The sequence below is a fragment of the Patagioenas fasciata genome, chromosome Z, assembly GCF_037038585.1.
Source record: "Patagioenas fasciata isolate bPatFas1 chromosome Z, bPatFas1.hap1, whole genome shotgun sequence".
NCBI lineage: Eukaryota > Metazoa > Chordata > Aves > Columbiformes > Columbidae > Patagioenas > Patagioenas fasciata.
Genome location: NC_092560.1, coordinates 31,145,621 through 31,162,103, shown reverse-complemented (window position 1 = coordinate 31,162,103; position 16,483 = coordinate 31,145,621). Strand labels below are relative to the sequence as shown.

Here is a 16,483-nt window from a genome sequence, read left to right as displayed (position 1 = left end):
GGGGGCGGGGCCGGGCTGCCGGAAAACCCGGACGGATCGGCCGTCCGGAGGGGTTGGTGCCGCTTCCGCCGCGGCGCAATGGCGGGGTGGCGGTAGGAGGCGGGCCGGCTGCTGGTGAGTGCCCTTCTCCCGGCGGGTGGTGGCCGGGCAAGGCCTTCCCCAGCAGCGGGCGGTGTCCCCCGGCGCCCTCTCCCCCTCAGCCGCCCCCGTGCCTCCCTTCCTGTCCCCCTCCCGGGCCTAGGCCGCGGCCCGCCCGCCCCTTCGTCGATCTCTCCACCCGCGGGCTGTCCGGCTGAGGCGGCGGGGCAGGGCCGAGCGGGGCGGGGGGCTGGTGCACCACAGTCCCCGCCGCTGCCCTGCACCGGCCCCATGGCTCTCCTCCGGCCTCCGCCGGTCCGCTCCCCGGGCCTTCTGTTGTTCGGGGCTGGGGGCGAGGTGGGAGAGAGCTGGGGGCCTGCGGGCCTTCTCCAGCTGCTGGGAGGACTGGAAGGGGCGCCGCGTGGAGGCGCGGTCCCCGTGGCGTGTTTCGTGCGTGGGGGCGGTGAAGGCCAGTGTCCTAACACCCGCCTCTGGGTCCCGCTGGCAACTTGGCCGGCGCCGCTCGCTGCTCCTGTCCCTACAGAGAGCCGAGTAGTCCCTCAGCGGCGCTGCTGCTGACCCCCATGGGGCAGCCCACCCTGCAACGGGCAGGCCAGCGGGTCGCGGGGTGGTCGGGATCCGGAGGCGAGAGTGAACTTCGCCTCTGTGCGCCCTGCCAGTGTGGGGAGCGTGTCGTCATCCGGCCTGGCGGCTGGGTGTGGGTGTTGCTGCTGGGCATGACTGTTTTTAGGTCACTCTGAAATTCAGATTTGAGAGCAGTTTCTTTCGTGGAATAGGAAGCAAGTTCAGTTCATGCCATTTGAAGCTCTTCTTCCAGCTCTTTGCTGGAGTGGCTGCTTTTCCACGGTTGCATGTAACAGGCTACACATTCAGGTCTTTAGGACAGGAATCTTACCGTTTTGTCACTTATAAGAGCAAAACAATCTCCTCTGCTTGAGAGAAGGTTAAACACTAAAAGCCTCAACTTATAGAAAACAGACGTGGAGATGGCTAAGAATGCCTTTGGGGGCTGCAGAGCTTTAAAAAATTAAACCCCCAAACAAACCCCTTAAGAAGAACAGGTACCCTACTCTTGTATTAAAGGCAACAGAAGGGCATTTCCTGCTGTTTAGGTGCTTCTTGTAAATGCCCTACAGTCTTCCCTACATTCTTAAGCACATACATGTCTTCTGAAAGTGAAAACCTTTTTTTTGCTTGTTTGATTGTATGTGGCTTTATTTAATATTAATTTGTTATGTGACTGCTTCTGCCTACCTATATTTAGCCAGTCTCTTGTAGGTAACCCCCACCTTTCAAAATCCACACAGGTTTGTGCTAACATTGAAGTTATAGCTCCCTGGAAATATTTTACTGTAAGTATATGGTAACCCAGATGTTTTTGAGAATACTAAAATAGTGTGAAATATGAGTGCTTAATACCCAGTAATGCAAGACCTTGGAATGGTGGTGTAGATAGAATGTGCAGATTGCACTGGGCGGTGCAGCATTGCTTCTTAATCATTGCATCAGATTTGCCTGACAGATGGATTGCTGCTCAAAGTCTACATCTGTCTCCTCTGATCACAATTTTCATTCTTAACAAGATGAACAGTGTCTGCTGTGGGGAAGGGAAAATATTCAGATGATTTAGAATGGCTTTGGGGCCATCCTCATTATTGCCTCCTACATATTCAACATGTGAGCAAGTTCCTTCATTCTTTTAAAGCTTTCCTGTATGGGGCTATGGCTCTGATGTAGACTTTAAAAAGTAGTTGTCTGTCCTAAAGGTGTCTAGACCTTAATGCCCAAAAAAGCCATAGGCTGTTTCTGCATTTTGTGAACCATCCATAGGTGTTAGATATTTTAAGAGGAGAAACCTAGCAGTGTTGAACTGCCTTTTGATTGCTTGGAGCAAATTATGCTTTACACCAAGACTTTCTTGCCTTAATGGTATTACAGAGCCAGGGCTTTGCTTGTTGAGGTTTCCACAACAAATAATAACTGGTGTTTATCACATGATTAATTTGAAATTACAACTTTTAACTTTTTAATTTCTAGGTGGGAATCACTAAATTGAACAGCAATAACCATGGGAGATGCTGCAAAACCTTACTTTGCCAAACAAAATAAGGAACAGGAGATTTTGCATCAAGAACAATTGAAAGGAAGTCCTTTACAGAAAGACCACCGAGTCATGGATGAATATGGAAATGGCCATAGCAATAAAATAGATACCAGCCTGCAAAAGAAGAAGGGAGCTCTAGGTCACTATGGAAGCAGCCCCAGGCGAGGGCCACGTAGTGTTTTGAATAGCCCAAATTCACTTAAAAACACAACTTACGGTCAAGGGTCAAAGTTAAATGATACCCAAAGAGACCAAATTAAGAAGTGGGTATCTGATGACCACCATGGTACTTCTGACAGCTGGAGAGAGTACAGATCTGTTGCCCGGATTCCTGTGCACAGCAGGACAAGAAAGGACTCTTTTCATGAGGTTGAAGGTTCTGGAAACAGAAATGTAAGACGGCAGCTTCAGGAAGAGTTCGTGGATGAAGATATGCCAGACATGCAGCAAAGAAGCTCTGGTAATCAAAATGTTTGATTGTTTTTACTTACCTATCCAGTAAAGTAGCTTTATCTGTGTGTTAGTGAAAAGTAAAACTTGAAGATTCACTGTAAAGCAAAAAAATAATTTTTGTTCTGTCATGTATTGCAAGCTATACTGTGTATATATACATATATTGCTACCTGTGCTGTACTGCAGCACTTTAAACAAATTGCTACAGCAAATGATACAGAAATTGTTTTATAAATTGTGTTGTGTTTGTAAGTGGTAAGAGTAGGTAGATTGTACATTTGTGTAGTGTCCCTGTTTGTGGTTTTCCAGGTACAATTTGTTTGAATCTGTCAAGGTTGATAAGGGATGTTTCACTTAGGCTGATACATGGTAAGATTTTGGAGCCACCAGTGAGGTCTGTAATAACATACATTAATAAAGATTGAAAATTCCTTGTAGGTATCATGAGAACTTAATACTAGCAACAATAATACAGCAATAACACAAAACCGTTTCTCCATGAACATTGAACTTCCCTATGGGCAGTTGCTACTAATAATGAGAATACAAGCCCTTGGTATTGAAATGCAAGAAAGAACAGGCTAAGGGAGTGTTGTCCCAGAAACCGGGTTCTGACACCTGGTGTACAAAAATTAAAAAAAAAAAAAATAAAAAAAAAAAAGGCAACTTGTAGCACAGAGAGACAAGATGTTGTTTATTACAGAGTTGTGCAAGTCTGGATGCTGTAATAAAGCCAGCATACCAGAAAGAAAAGTAGTGGCCATTATAAATGAAATTTTATCACTACTCAGGGCAGTCCTAAAGAGACAATTGGTTACACATTTGCGTATTGGTTACTTAATCATTTTAGCATATAATGACCAAAATCCAGTGAAAGGACACTTTATTTCACAGTGCCACAGGGAACTGCTGGAGAGAGTCCAGCACAGGGCAACGAAGATGATTAAGGGAGTGGAGCACCTACCTTATGAGGAAAGGCTGTGGGAGCTGGGTCTCTTTAGATTGGAGAAGAGGAGAATGAGGGGTGACCTTATTAATGTTTACAAATATATAAAGGGTGAGTGTCACGAGGATGGAGCCAGGCTCTTCTTGGTGACAACCAATGGTAGGACATGGGGCAATGGGTTCAAACTGGAACACAAGAGGTTCCACTTAAATTTGAGAAGAAACTTCTTCTCAGTAAGGGTAACAGAATGCTGGAACAGCCTGCCCAGGGGGGTTGTAGAGTCTCATGCTCTGGAGACATTCAGATCCTGCTTGGACACCTTCCTGTGTAACCTTATGTAAGTGTTCCTGCTCTGGCAGGGGAATTGGACTAGATGATGTTTTGAGGTCCCTTCCAATCCCTAACATTCTGTGATTATGTCTTGAGATATGTGTTAATGCAAGAATCAACTAATTGTACAGGCTTCAGAAGGTCTGAAGCTGCAAGATCAGAGGTCTCTGTGATTATGTGTTTCACAAATCACTCTTACGTTGTTAGAGGAGCAGACTGCAATTTCTGGCAGGTTTCATTCTTTTAAATGATACTGGATACAATTCTCCCCTTTAGGACTTATTTGCATATATCTATGTATCAGATAAATCCTACTTTTTCTAAACTGTTTTAGTGACTGCAACACAATACTTGGTCACACATTGCAACATAACAATTGCTGGTACAATAATTATGATCAATTTCTTAATCCAGATCTGTAAATCAGGAATCCAGGACACCAATCACATCCAGACGTCTTGAAATCTATAAGTAGTATTGTTTTCTGTACCTCATGCAAGACTGTAGTATGTTTCCAAATGAGTACAGGAGGATAAAGTGATCAGTATCATAGGATCTTCATTGAATGTGAGTACCAGAAGGTAGTGTAAGTAGATAAAAGCGGAAAGAGGAAGCTTTAAAGAGAACATAATTATATAAAATAAGAAAGACCAAGGCACAGATGAGGTGCAGCTAGCACAGAACAACTGCCTTTTAGCAAGAAATCTGCGTTGTTTTAGTTGAGACTGGGGGCCGAAGATAGTATTGATTCCCCCTGCTGAGAAGGAAAGCTATTGCTGGTTGATACCAGAAAGTCCAGGAATTAAATGTCCTTTTCCTTTATTACAGCTGTCACTAAAAGATAAACTGTGAACAGATGCCCTGTGTTTCTCATTGATAGAAGTTGCACATGTAGGCTTAACCTTGGATGAGAAGAGAGCAGAGTAGAATCCTTTCCCAAGTTCTTGCATTTGCTGGGTGTAATGAACTTAGTTCTGTGAAACATCAGGAACTCACTGAAGAGGATTTATGGAACCAGTGGCAATCATACCTGAGAACTTACTCAGGAAGAGTGAGCTACTGGCATATAGGAAAGTGGAATTTAAAAAGTTGTATGCAACTTTAATCTTGGGAATCCATTCTGGAACAAATAGTGTAATCTACTATAAGTATTTGAAAGGTAAAAAAAGATGAGTGGCTGACATTCCAGAAGGCTGTGCTGCCATCCAGCAAGACCTGGATGGGCTGGAGAGTTGGGCAGGGAAAAATTTAATGAAATATAACAAGGGAAAGTGTAGCGTCTTTATCTGGGCAAGAATAACCCCAGGTTCCAGTATAAATTGGGGAATGACCTGTTAGAGAGCAGTGTAGGGGAAAGGGACCTGGGGATCTTGGTGGACAACAGGATGACCATGAGCCAGCACTGTGCCCTTGTGGCCAAGAAGGCCAATGGCATCCTGGGGTGTATGAGAAGGGAAGTGGTTAGTAGGTTGAGAGAGGTTCTCCTCACTTTCTACTCTGCTCTGGCAAGACCGCATCTGGAATATTGTGTCCAGTTCTGGGCCCCTCAGTTCAAGAAGGACAGGGAACTGCTGGAGAAAGTCCAGCGCAGAGCAACAAAGATGATGGAGTGGAACATCTCCCTTATGAGGAAAGGCTGAGGGAGCTGAGTCTCTTTAGCTTGGAGAAGAGGAGACTGAGGGGTGACCTCATTAATGTTTATAAATATATAAAGGGTGAGTGTCACAAGGATGGAACCAGGCTCTTCTGGGTGACAAACAATGGTAGGACAAGGGGCAATGGGTTCAAACTGGAACACAAGAGGTTCCACTTAAATATCAGAAGAAACTTCTTCACAGTGAGGGTGACAGAACAGTGGAACAGGCTGCCCAGAGGGGTTGTGGATTTTGCTTCTCTGGAGACATTCAAAACCTGCCTGGACACATTCCTGTGTAACCTCATCTAGGTGTTCCTGCTCTGTCGAGGGGATTGGACTAGATGATCTTTTGAGGTCCCTTCCACTAAGTAACATTCTGTGATTCTGGGTGATTTGTCAAGAAAAAAGTACACCAAGTCCTTCTAATTTATTTCTTTAAAAGGTTGGTCAGTCCCCTATGGATGTGGGAGAAGCAGTTGGTAGATACTGCTAATACTAGTACTGTAGTACTTTAGACACTCTTATGTGACAGTCCTGTAAGTAAACTAGAGGAAATTTCTATAAATTAAATTAATACAAGAGACCTGCAGAGCTAATTAGGTAACTATACTCGGAAGATACCAAGGATTTTGTCAAAATGATAGGGAGTATTCAGCAAACATCTACGAGAATTCTATTCTGTTTGATATTTATTACACTATTCTGATAATGAGTGAAGGCAGCATGCTTTTTGTTTTAATTAAATTTGAATAGGCTGTGGAGCTGGTAGGAACTGACTGCAGAAAGCAGGAAGGTTAATAAAATAACATTGTACAGCTGGATAAATGACCTACCTAGAGGATAAAATACAAAAAAAATATATTCAAGTGCCATTATTTAAGTAGAAATGTGTCGAGGGTTTAGTTTGTGGGGTGACAACAAAAACCCTGGCAGATGTATTGTTAACCTCCTCTCTCCCCCCGCCCTTTCCCCTTTTGCCCCTCCCTCTCCCCCCTTCCCACTCAGGACAGGCGATCGGAAGGGAAAGAAGGACAGAGAGAAGACAGTTGGAAAAATTAAAAATGTTTTACTAATGCTGCTAATAAGAATAGAGAAAATAATACAAAATATACAAAACCAATCTTGAAAGTCTCAGCAGCTGCAGAGCCAGCACCCGAAGTCCTGGGTTGGACTCTGCAGCCAACCGAAGCTGGATTCAGTCTGTCACTAGGCCTCAGTTCGCAAGAATGGCTAGCAAGGTCCTCTCCTAATGTTGGCCATAAGGAAAAAGGGACGAGATCCTCGTGATCTCCCACTTTATATGAAGTATTCACGTGAATGGAATGTTATACACAGTTGGTCAGTTTCTTGGTCACCGGTTTCTGGTTGCCCCTCTCGCGAGATGTCCATCCATGCTTATCAATAAGTTTTCATTCCGTTGCTATGTTTACCAAAACATGTGTCTGGTTCTCCAGGAAAATGCAGCTAATATGAAGCTTTAGCTGACAGTCAAATTCACTAAAAGAAAAACTTGTTTTTAACAAAACCAGGACAAAATGTCAACTGTACAAATAAAGGAGAAAAAGTTATGAAGTAATATTTTTTTCAGAGAAGAACCTGAAATCATAGTGTATCAGAAGATGATAATGAGTATTCAGCATCGTGGTGTTGTGAGGCACGGAAACAGACTCACAGCCTGAAGTACTCCTCTTTCTGTCAGTCTTCAGTAAATTTAATAGCAGTTCTCTATCCAGCTTTGGCATCCCACTTGGATGAATAAAATAGAAACAGTCCAAAGAAGAGCAAGAAGAATGCCAGGGCACATAAAAAGCAGAAACTACATGAACTGCAAACAATCCTCAATCTTTCTGCAAAAGTAGAGGATAGGGAAGCATGCTAACAGTCTTCAGCTGTCTAGAAAGGTGTTAAAAAGCTGATGTAGTAATCTGGCTTGTGTCTTCGCAGTAGATGGGACACAAAGCAATGGGCCTGAAGTTGAGCAAGAAAGATTCAGATGAGGAATAAATGGAAAGTTTCTAATGGTAAAACTAGTGAGGTACTGGAGGGCTTGTCTGGGCAGCTCATGGAGTTTGTACCTGAGGGTACAAACAGGTTAGGTGAGCACTGCTCAGGATTTACAAGGTTCATTTCATCATGCAATGAAACACAGGCACAGCATAGCTCACCTTTTGAGGTTCCTTCGAAAGTTCTATGTCACATAGCAAATAATTACTAACAATTTTTATTTTACATCTTTCTTTTACTTGAAATCTTTCATGCAGTTGTCCCTTTCCTTTAGTTTTACTGTAGCTCATAATGAAGGAGTCTACCCAGTCTCTGAGGCACTGATTTTTTGTCTTGCAGGAGTTCTAACTTTAGCCTGCTTCTACTACTTCATTTAGTGATTAAGCTACAATAAGATTGTCCCTACTGTAACTACCAAATATTAGAAATACTTCTTTACTTTGTAATTTTTTAAGTTACTTTGTGGTTACAGAAGTAATTGGTAAGTAGGTAGTTGTCATGTGCTTTCCTTCAGAGATGTTAATTTAATACACATTTTCTCCAAGTTCAGTCTACACTGATCAGTAAAAATGTAGTCAAATGACTGTTGAAAGTCTTAAGAGTTTGAGCAGGAAAGTCACCATGGAAAATGGAAGAGGTGTGTAAAGTTCAGAGACTCAGACTTCTATTTCTTCTCCTTGGAGCTTCCTTTGGAGTATTGTCCCTGCAACCTATTAAGCCTCATTCTGTTTATTCCAGCATAAACATGCTGCTGCTGAAATAAATTACATTACCATTCTTGCACTGCTCCTGTTTACAGCATTAGCACAGGCATGCTATTTAGTGAACCGAATCAAACAACTAGTTGTAAATATACAACCAGATTGTTTCCCTTTTGCCTGTTATTAGAGACAAAAATTGGGGTCACAGGAAAGAAACTTTATAAATGTATTTGGTAGAGAAGTTGTGTTTTCTCTTCATTTTTATTATTATTGCATATTCAAACCTCATGCTGTGATGGGGGTTTTGGAGGCTGAGGAAGTTGTATAAACTTCCTCAGAAGCAAGGAACTTTAGAAATTCCATGCATCTGGACATCCTGTATAGCTGTTCAAATGGAAGGTAATGTGTCAAAATCTAGTCTGTGTAGATTAATTCCTGAGATTACTTTTACAGATATTCTTTGGACAAGTAGCAATTCCTTCTTCAAAATTGTGACAAAGTTTGCGTAAAAGTAGAAGTGGTGTTCAAATTAATTTGTTACAGAGGTTTTGTTGTAAACATAACAAGCTTTCTAAGCGTGTTTATTCTGCCAGTTGCACAGCTGTATTAAGCAATGTGTACAAATACTTAGCAAGTTCATTATTTATTGACTTACATAGCCAATAGTGGTTGATGCGTTTGTTTGTTTTCACTTGTCTGTTTAATAATGTGGAGGCAATACTGATCCATATGCTGGTTTAATTGAAAGGCAAGTGACATTAACATGCAGTTATTACTGGTGATAATAAATTGTTGTATGTCAGCTAAGCCATGGCAGTTCTATATTGTAGTGTTCTTAATTCTTACAAGTAATTCAGATCATCTTACACTCACTAGTTGTGTGATATTCATAGTGGTCTATGGATCAGTTTGCTTTCTATTTTGTTTGTCTACCTAAGCCTGACTAGACATCCTGTCATCTTAGGATATATTCTGCCTTTTTGTTATAATGACATACAGCTATGTCTCAACTGGGCAGTGAAATCTATTGCATTGAGTTTCAGGCTCTTTTGCTGATTTTAGCAAAGCTATCTAGATGAGGTTGATGAGTTCAATGGGACAAATAAATGGGTTTTAGTAGTTTCAAACAAAGGTACTGACATAAATATGACATAAAGGTTATGACATAAATATACACTCTTGCTATTATCAGACTGCAGAGAACAGATCATAAAACTATGCAAGTTAGACGATTTGTATCTTTGACTCGCCCATTAGCAGAGTGGTAATTAAAGAAAAAAGAAAATGCTCTGTGGTACTCTGAAGTTATTTGACATTATTTGCTCTCATAACTCTTTATAAGAAATGAAGAAACTTAGGCAACAAAGAAGATCAAGAACTAGAAACGTTGAGTGCGATCAAGAGAAAGTGGATGATCCAGTCATAGACGAATCTGTGCTGTCGGCAAAAGAACTTCTAGGGTTGCAGCAAGCCGAAGAACGATTGAAGCGAGACTGCATTTACAGACTGAAGAAGGTGCCACTGTCTTTACTTGTATAGTACTTTTGTATTATTTTGTTTGTAAATACAATATAGAAGGTACATTTTGAGCATTTTATCTGGCTGTAGCTGGAAAGTTTAGATATAGAATTGATGTAGTGTACGCAATTGGTGCTGTTAATGAATTGTCAAGAGAAGGCAGGTTATCCTTTGGGTTTTAGGATGATAAATCTTGATTTGGCATCAAGGCAAGCACAAAAAATGGCAGTTGCTTTAGTTCCTGAATTAAAATCAGATTACTAGATGCTGGGGCAGTGGACCAGAAAAGTTTGTCTGTTTGTCCAGTCAATGTGTTTTTCCATGGGAACTGCGTATTTTCCAGTGTAAAAGACAAGGTATTGGCCTTGATTGACCCAATACTACCACTTTTCTGGTATTATACCTGATATGCAATTTTTTTTACTGTGAAGAGGGAGTTAGGAAAGCTAAAGTGAGTATTTCTGGACCTAAGAGTTACAGTCATTCAACTTTGCAATGGTATTGAGTAAAATGAAAGTAATATCTTTCTATACTTTAGGGTTTTTTACTGTCTTTATTTTAGCAACCTCGAAGCTACCCATCAGCAAAATACACCTGCAAACTGTGTGATGTTTTGATTGAGTCAGTGGCTTTTGCTCATAAGCATATTAAAGAGAAAAGACACAAGAAAAACCTGAAGGTGAGTTAAGGACAAGAAAAACTATAAAATGCAGATTTATGAAACTGCACTGCTTCCAAGATCATTCTGCTGGTTGGTTTGGGTTTTTGGTTTGGGTTTTTGTTTGGTTTTTTTTGTTGTTGTTTTGGTTTGGTTTGGTTTTTGTTTTTGTTTTTTTTTAACCATGTTTGAATCTTCTTTAAAACTGTTTCTTTGTGATACTGGTAAAAAGAGTAAACTTGGGAGCTGGACTTTTTCTGTCAGTTTTGGAATTTAATTTGTCTCATTTCAAGTATAACTCAGTAATATTTTGTTACTGGTGACCGAAGTATAATAAAAAAGCTCTACCAACTGACTCATCTTGTTGACTGGTTATGTGTATTCTTAGTTTATATTTCATTGGCTTATTTCAACAATGAAGATTGGTATTTTATCAAGTCCAGAGCAATGAGGAATAGCAAGAAGTGAATATACTTGGTATGGCAGAGTTAGAAATTATAACCTATACGTCAGGGTGAAGATTTCAATTCAGAAATTCTGTAAATGAACTATGGAGTATTACAGACTTGTTTATATGTGAAGGAAGAAGTTTTATCTTGAACATAAATATCGAAATAACTTCCAGCATAACCTCAGTTTTACTTCCTATTTTTTTAAATTGTCTTCTGTTCCTTCTGCTTTCTCAGCTTGAAATGGACAAAAATATTTGTCTTCTGCAGGTTTTCTATTTCTTCCTCTTTAACTCCTACCCTTTCCCATTTCATAGGGGATGAAAGAATTGGTGACTTTTAAAATGTTCCAAATACATGTATATGTACCTCTGCACATTACTGAAGTTTCCTGGAATATCCAATTCTTTATACCTGTCAGAGTTACTTTGTTGATGTTCTTCCAATTGTCTCCATTATCTGGAAAAACCTGTGGTGGTATTACTTGGGATGAGTTGGCAGGCTTTCATTCCAGTATATTAAGCACCTCAAGAAAATCATTAAAACATCAGTCTTTTTATCTTTAAAGGAAAAGCAAGAAGAACAGCTGCTGACCGCTCTGCCTTCTCCAACACCTTCCCAGATAAAAGCCATTGGTGTTGCTATTGAAAATGTAGTGCAGGAGTTTGGCTTAAATAGTGAAGATCAAGAAGAAAGGCTTAACATTAAAACAATGATGGAAAACTTACTGCGTCAAAAATTGCCAGGTATTGTTTGCAATTTGTTTTAAATTCTAGAAGTGGCAACCTTAAAAACAAACAAAACAGTACAGCACACAAAGTGAAACCTTAATTAAAAACTGGCTAGCTAAATTTTAAATATGAAGGTCATTGGCCTTCATTATAAGCCTTTAACTAGGAACAGCACAGAAGGCAGGACTTAGTAACACAGTTCTGTGCTCTTGGAACATCCTTGATTTCCTGTTGTTATCAAAACTAGGTATGGATTTGAGATCTACTGAATGATGTAAAGAAGCTACTGATTTGGTGGTGTGGTGTAAATGCAGTATCATTCTTATCGTTGCAGAGTGCTCATTCAGATTGTATGGCTCATCCTATAGCAGATTTGGTTTCAAAACTTCAGATGTCAACATAGATATCCAGTTTCCTGCCAGTGTAAGTAAGACTATTTTCTTAAGTATGTCTAAGTGGTTTTCAATGCTTGCACCTTTATGTAAATTAGAGCTTAAATATAACTTACAGTGTCATAGTAGCTAAAAATGCATTGGGTAAAACAGAGCTACCACACTAAGATAACATTCCTTGCTGCATACACCAGTGATGGTCAGGCAGTATAATACAGCTTTGTCTTTTATCAAATCTTCCTTCTGAAAAATGGAAAACACTTTAACTAACATCTGTCCTCCTAGCAGTCCTATGAGACAGATCATTATATCTTCTCTTACAGCTGGATTAAATGGCACTTCCACGATCTTTTTTCTGTACCAATGTGTAAACATCAGAGATTTTGGTTGCTAGGTTATTTTTAAGCCATGAAACCATCTTACATAATTTATAGGTGAAGTTATTTAGTGTCTTGATTTGTCATGCTAGTTGTCTCTATACATCTTTGTGCTTGAACATGGAAAAGATATGAAGGACTGTGAAAACCTCTTGATTCCATACTTACTCCTGCTGTAGTTGATTTGGCATTCTCATAGTTAAAATTTAGCTTTTCCTCTAGGAAACAAAGATGCAAGTGTTACAGGGAAAAAGAATGATCCAAGTTCATAAAGTGCATATATAGGGTGTTTCAAAAAGATGTACTCAATTGCAAACTGAAATTAATTTGAAATTGGGTCCATCTTTTTAAATCACCTTGTAGTTGGAAAAAAGCTATGGTTCCAGTCTTTGATGTGAGGTAGATCCACTATCTCAGAAGACAGTCATATTCATTGACACTGGAATAATATTTCTGTTGTTTTATTTTCTTTCTCTAACCAATTATTTGATAGGGGTAAAGATAGCTTTACTTAAAAATTCTCCAGGATTATTTTTTTTCTTCGAAATAAGTGGACTTTGTGTAAATTTTGATATAATTTAGTGATAACCAAGGACTAAGAGCAGGTTTTTCTCAGTTGCTGTTCCTTCTTCCTGCCCTCTCTGGAAGAGAAAATGGATGTGGCCTAGGGACAATATTTTAATTTTTTTTTTTAGTTGTGGGAAATCACTTTTGACGGCTATGAAAACAACTTTATTGCTTTTATTGACAGGTGACTCAACCAGATGTTCTATTAGTCGTGCAAGAAAGTCTCCAGAACAGTGGTAAGAAAAAATGCTGCCTTCTCAATTCCGTTAAATTATTATTGCTTAGTATTGTTGAATTCCACATTTGAACAGGTGAACCACATGCTGTATTTTAAGAAAGATAGGAGACTGAAAAATACTGCAGGAAATAATACATTGGCACAACTAACTTTGGTTTGGTATTTAGTTCTATGACTATTGAAGTCTCATTATTTGTGTTGATATGAGAAGTTTCTAGTGGGAGGTGTTATTCTACATTGTAAGTGAAGATATCATTAAACTTCAGGTAGACTGTGCTGCCTTTCTTTCCCCAGACTGCTCTATGAGCCACATATAGTACAGAAAGCAATCTAAGCTCTTCTAGCATGTGATCAGAAACTTGGTAATGTACTTTCAGATTGTGGTCTCTTTTCCTATGATTATTAATTCATACATAGAGCATTTCTGAATTACCAGGGAAAAATAAACTTGGGTATTTTCTTTCTATCTAGGACTGACATAATGCTTTGTTTAACAGTGGCTGTCATAGAGTATAGACCATACTCTTCCCATCACATATGAAAACCTTACTTTGAAAGAGTGACAGGATTAATTTATCAAATGTACTGAGTTATTTGTCTCAAAATTAGTTGTTTTATTAAGAAGTTGAGGTTCTAGCTGTACTCCTGTAGTTGCATCCACTTCGTATTTTTAGTCAACACTGTGCTTAACATGGCTTCTTTTTTTTTTTTTTTCTCCTCACTAGAATCTTTTGTGGAAGTTGATGCAGATTTCCATGCTAGAATACCAGTGGTGGTGTGCAAAGAAAAGCAAAGGTCTCGGTTGTCACTTTGTGTGTTCTAATAGTGTATAGCAATGTAAATTATATATACCAACATCTGAAAAATGACCTTTCTGTACTAAATTATTACAGTTCCATGGATCTTGAAACACAAACTAACACTCATGGGCAAGTCATTCCTAGCCTAGAATAAGAGGGTAAGGGTTGTTCTGTCCTCGGCTGTGTTATTTCCCAATCCCTTCAACCATTACGGCTTCCAGCATGTACCCTAACCCTTCCATTTGGGATAGCTGCTTAAGCAGAAACTTTCTTCCTTATAGGTAATGTAAATACCATATTAAATTATGGATTTCTGTAAGGGCAAGAGCAGCTTGCTTAGCTATACTAGCATCTTGAGAAAAAGTGAAATATTTTATTTTGCCCATGTAATGGATATCACATAGGATTCATGAAACATTCCATATAGAGCTACCAATACAGAAATATTACCAATTTTTTGCTGCCACCTTGATCTTTCACTGTTTGAAAATGTTTCTTGTGCTGTGGAAACAGCATGGAAACTGTTTTCTGATGGGTGTGGTACAGCAAGATGGTTTTTATTTGTAAAGGAAAGTAGTACCGTATTTTTTTTAGTTCAGTGAATTAATATCATTAGAAACAAATACTTACATTTGAATTGTATTTGAAAACACTTTTACAGAAAATCTTAGTACATGTATTTTCAACCTAATCATAAATGAAATTAGTTTTCCATGTTTATTCTAATGTAGATAACGAGAGGCTGTTAAGTTTTTCCTTACAGCCTTCTACTACACTGTTATGTGAGATGTCATCTGACCCATGGCTGTTCTTACAAAACCTCCAAGATCTTTTACTTTGTTTCTTTTTGGGTTTTAGTGGCCTTATTTGTAAAGTGAGTGCAGGGAATGAGAATGCTTGTTTGACAACAAACCACTTGGCTACACTTGGAAAACTGGAACCTACTGTAGTACCTTTAGTGATTGCCTTCAGGTACTGGGCAAAGGTAAGAGTCATTTGTATTCCCCTGTAAATTTTGAATGAACGTTGATGTTATGCTGGTAAGACTGTTGATAGTGTTTAGAAAACAGTTGTTGAAACTGTCTTTAGAAAAAGAGTTGGAAAAAGGGTATTTAATTTTTTTATAAATTGTAAATTTTAGAAATGGTATAACTATAATGTGTCTGTTACGATGTTCCATGAAGTTTCAAAAGTGGAATTCTAAATTTCAGCCAGTGGCATGCAGACTGTTAAGTATCTTGCTCTGTTAACAAACAAGTCAGGGTAATCTATATGAAATGGAGTCACCAGTTTACCCCTAAACTTAATCCATCATGAAAAAAAAAGGAAAGAAAAAGCTGCTTTTTTATAGATGTAGTTAAAAACTTTATGTGAATTAAAATATCTTATTCCAGGACTTTGTGTGCCTGCAATTGAAATATGATTTAAGAAGAACATTGAAAAACTTTTTACTCATGCTGTATTTACGTAATATGAGTCATCGTTTTTGCAAATGTGCCATATGCTGTCTGCTTGACCAGTCTGCATCCTATGGCTCTAACATTGAAAATGCTGTGGTAATAACATTACTCCAGTAAATATGCAGGCCTTGAGAGCAAAGTCCATCTCACAAGAGGTCAAAGATTTCTGAGTTTCTGTCAGTATTTAATGTGACAGACTTCTGAACAGCAATTATAATAGTAGTTTTTGATGATCTCATTCAAAACTTTAATGACTGCACAATTTGTTTTTACAGTTGTGCTGTGTTGATCATCCTGAAGAGGGAGGCTTGTCACCTTATGTGTTCGCTTTAATGGTTATTTTCTTTCTGCAACAGAGGAAAGAGCCTTTTCTACCTGTCTATTTGGGATCGTGGGTATGTGTATTAACACAGCAAATAGTAGGAATGAGAGTACCAGTCACTCGTGGTGGTGTGTAACTTGTCAACCTCTTGCTATTTTGAGCAAGCCATAAGCCAGCCATTTCTGCAGGAATTTGGAAAGAATGTGAATTCAGCCAGACTACACCTCAGTTGTCTATGCTTGGCTGTAAGGATGCAATTCACAATCATAGTCATTGAATTAAGTGCTCTGTTTACCCTTTTGTGAGTAAGGAGAGCTGGGCATTGAATAATGCACTTCCTGGTAATGGACAATGTACTTCCTCATTTTTTCAGCCTTTCCTCAAGACTCTTGAGGACTCTGAATTCACATAACTACATCCCAAAAAATGTCTTCTTTTTGACATCTAATTCTTCAAAATGTGGACCACAACTGTACATCACACTGGTGCAGTATCTGCCTGAGGGATCAGACTAGGAGTTCAGAGCATGTATTTCTTGGGGTTAGAGGCTGAAACCCATCTTGATATCAGAAGTTGTATTATGGATGCAAATCCAGAATGCAGTTCTCTGGGACACAACTCAGGTGTTATATTCATGGCATCCATTTGTTCTCTTTTAGTTTGGATTACTGCCATTAGGGGAGATGGGGGGAAAGATT

The 16,483-nt window shown here is 39.4% G+C and overlaps 1 protein-coding gene across 5 annotated transcripts in view; it reads left to right on the top strand.

Annotated features, from left to right (window-relative positions):
• Positions 1–16,483, top strand: part of TUT7 (terminal uridylyl transferase 7) — a 35,574-nt gene that overhangs the window by 113 nt on the left and 18,978 nt on the right. For 2 of the 5 annotated variants that reach the window (XM_065860643.2, XM_065860642.2), the window contains exons 1-10: positions 2–114; positions 2,137–2,663; positions 9,616–9,788; positions 10,354–10,470; positions 11,467–11,644; positions 11,964–12,052; positions 13,150–13,201; positions 13,929–13,998; positions 14,862–14,988; positions 15,739–15,858. In XM_065860643.2, the coding sequence (XP_065716715.1) occupies positions 2,168–2,663; positions 9,616–9,788; positions 10,354–10,470; positions 11,467–11,644; positions 11,964–12,052; positions 13,150–13,201; positions 13,929–13,998; positions 14,862–14,988; positions 15,739–15,858 (1,422 nt within the window). In that variant the 5' untranslated portion in view covers positions 2–114; positions 2,137–2,167. Of the gene's footprint in view, position 1; positions 115–1,430; positions 1,452–2,136; positions 2,664–9,615; positions 9,789–10,353; positions 10,471–11,466; positions 11,645–11,963; positions 12,053–13,149; positions 13,202–13,928; positions 13,999–14,861; positions 14,989–15,738; positions 15,859–16,483 lie in introns of those variants that run through there. The other 3 variants (XM_071802600.1, XM_071802599.1, XM_071802601.1) reach the window with 3 other exon arrangements.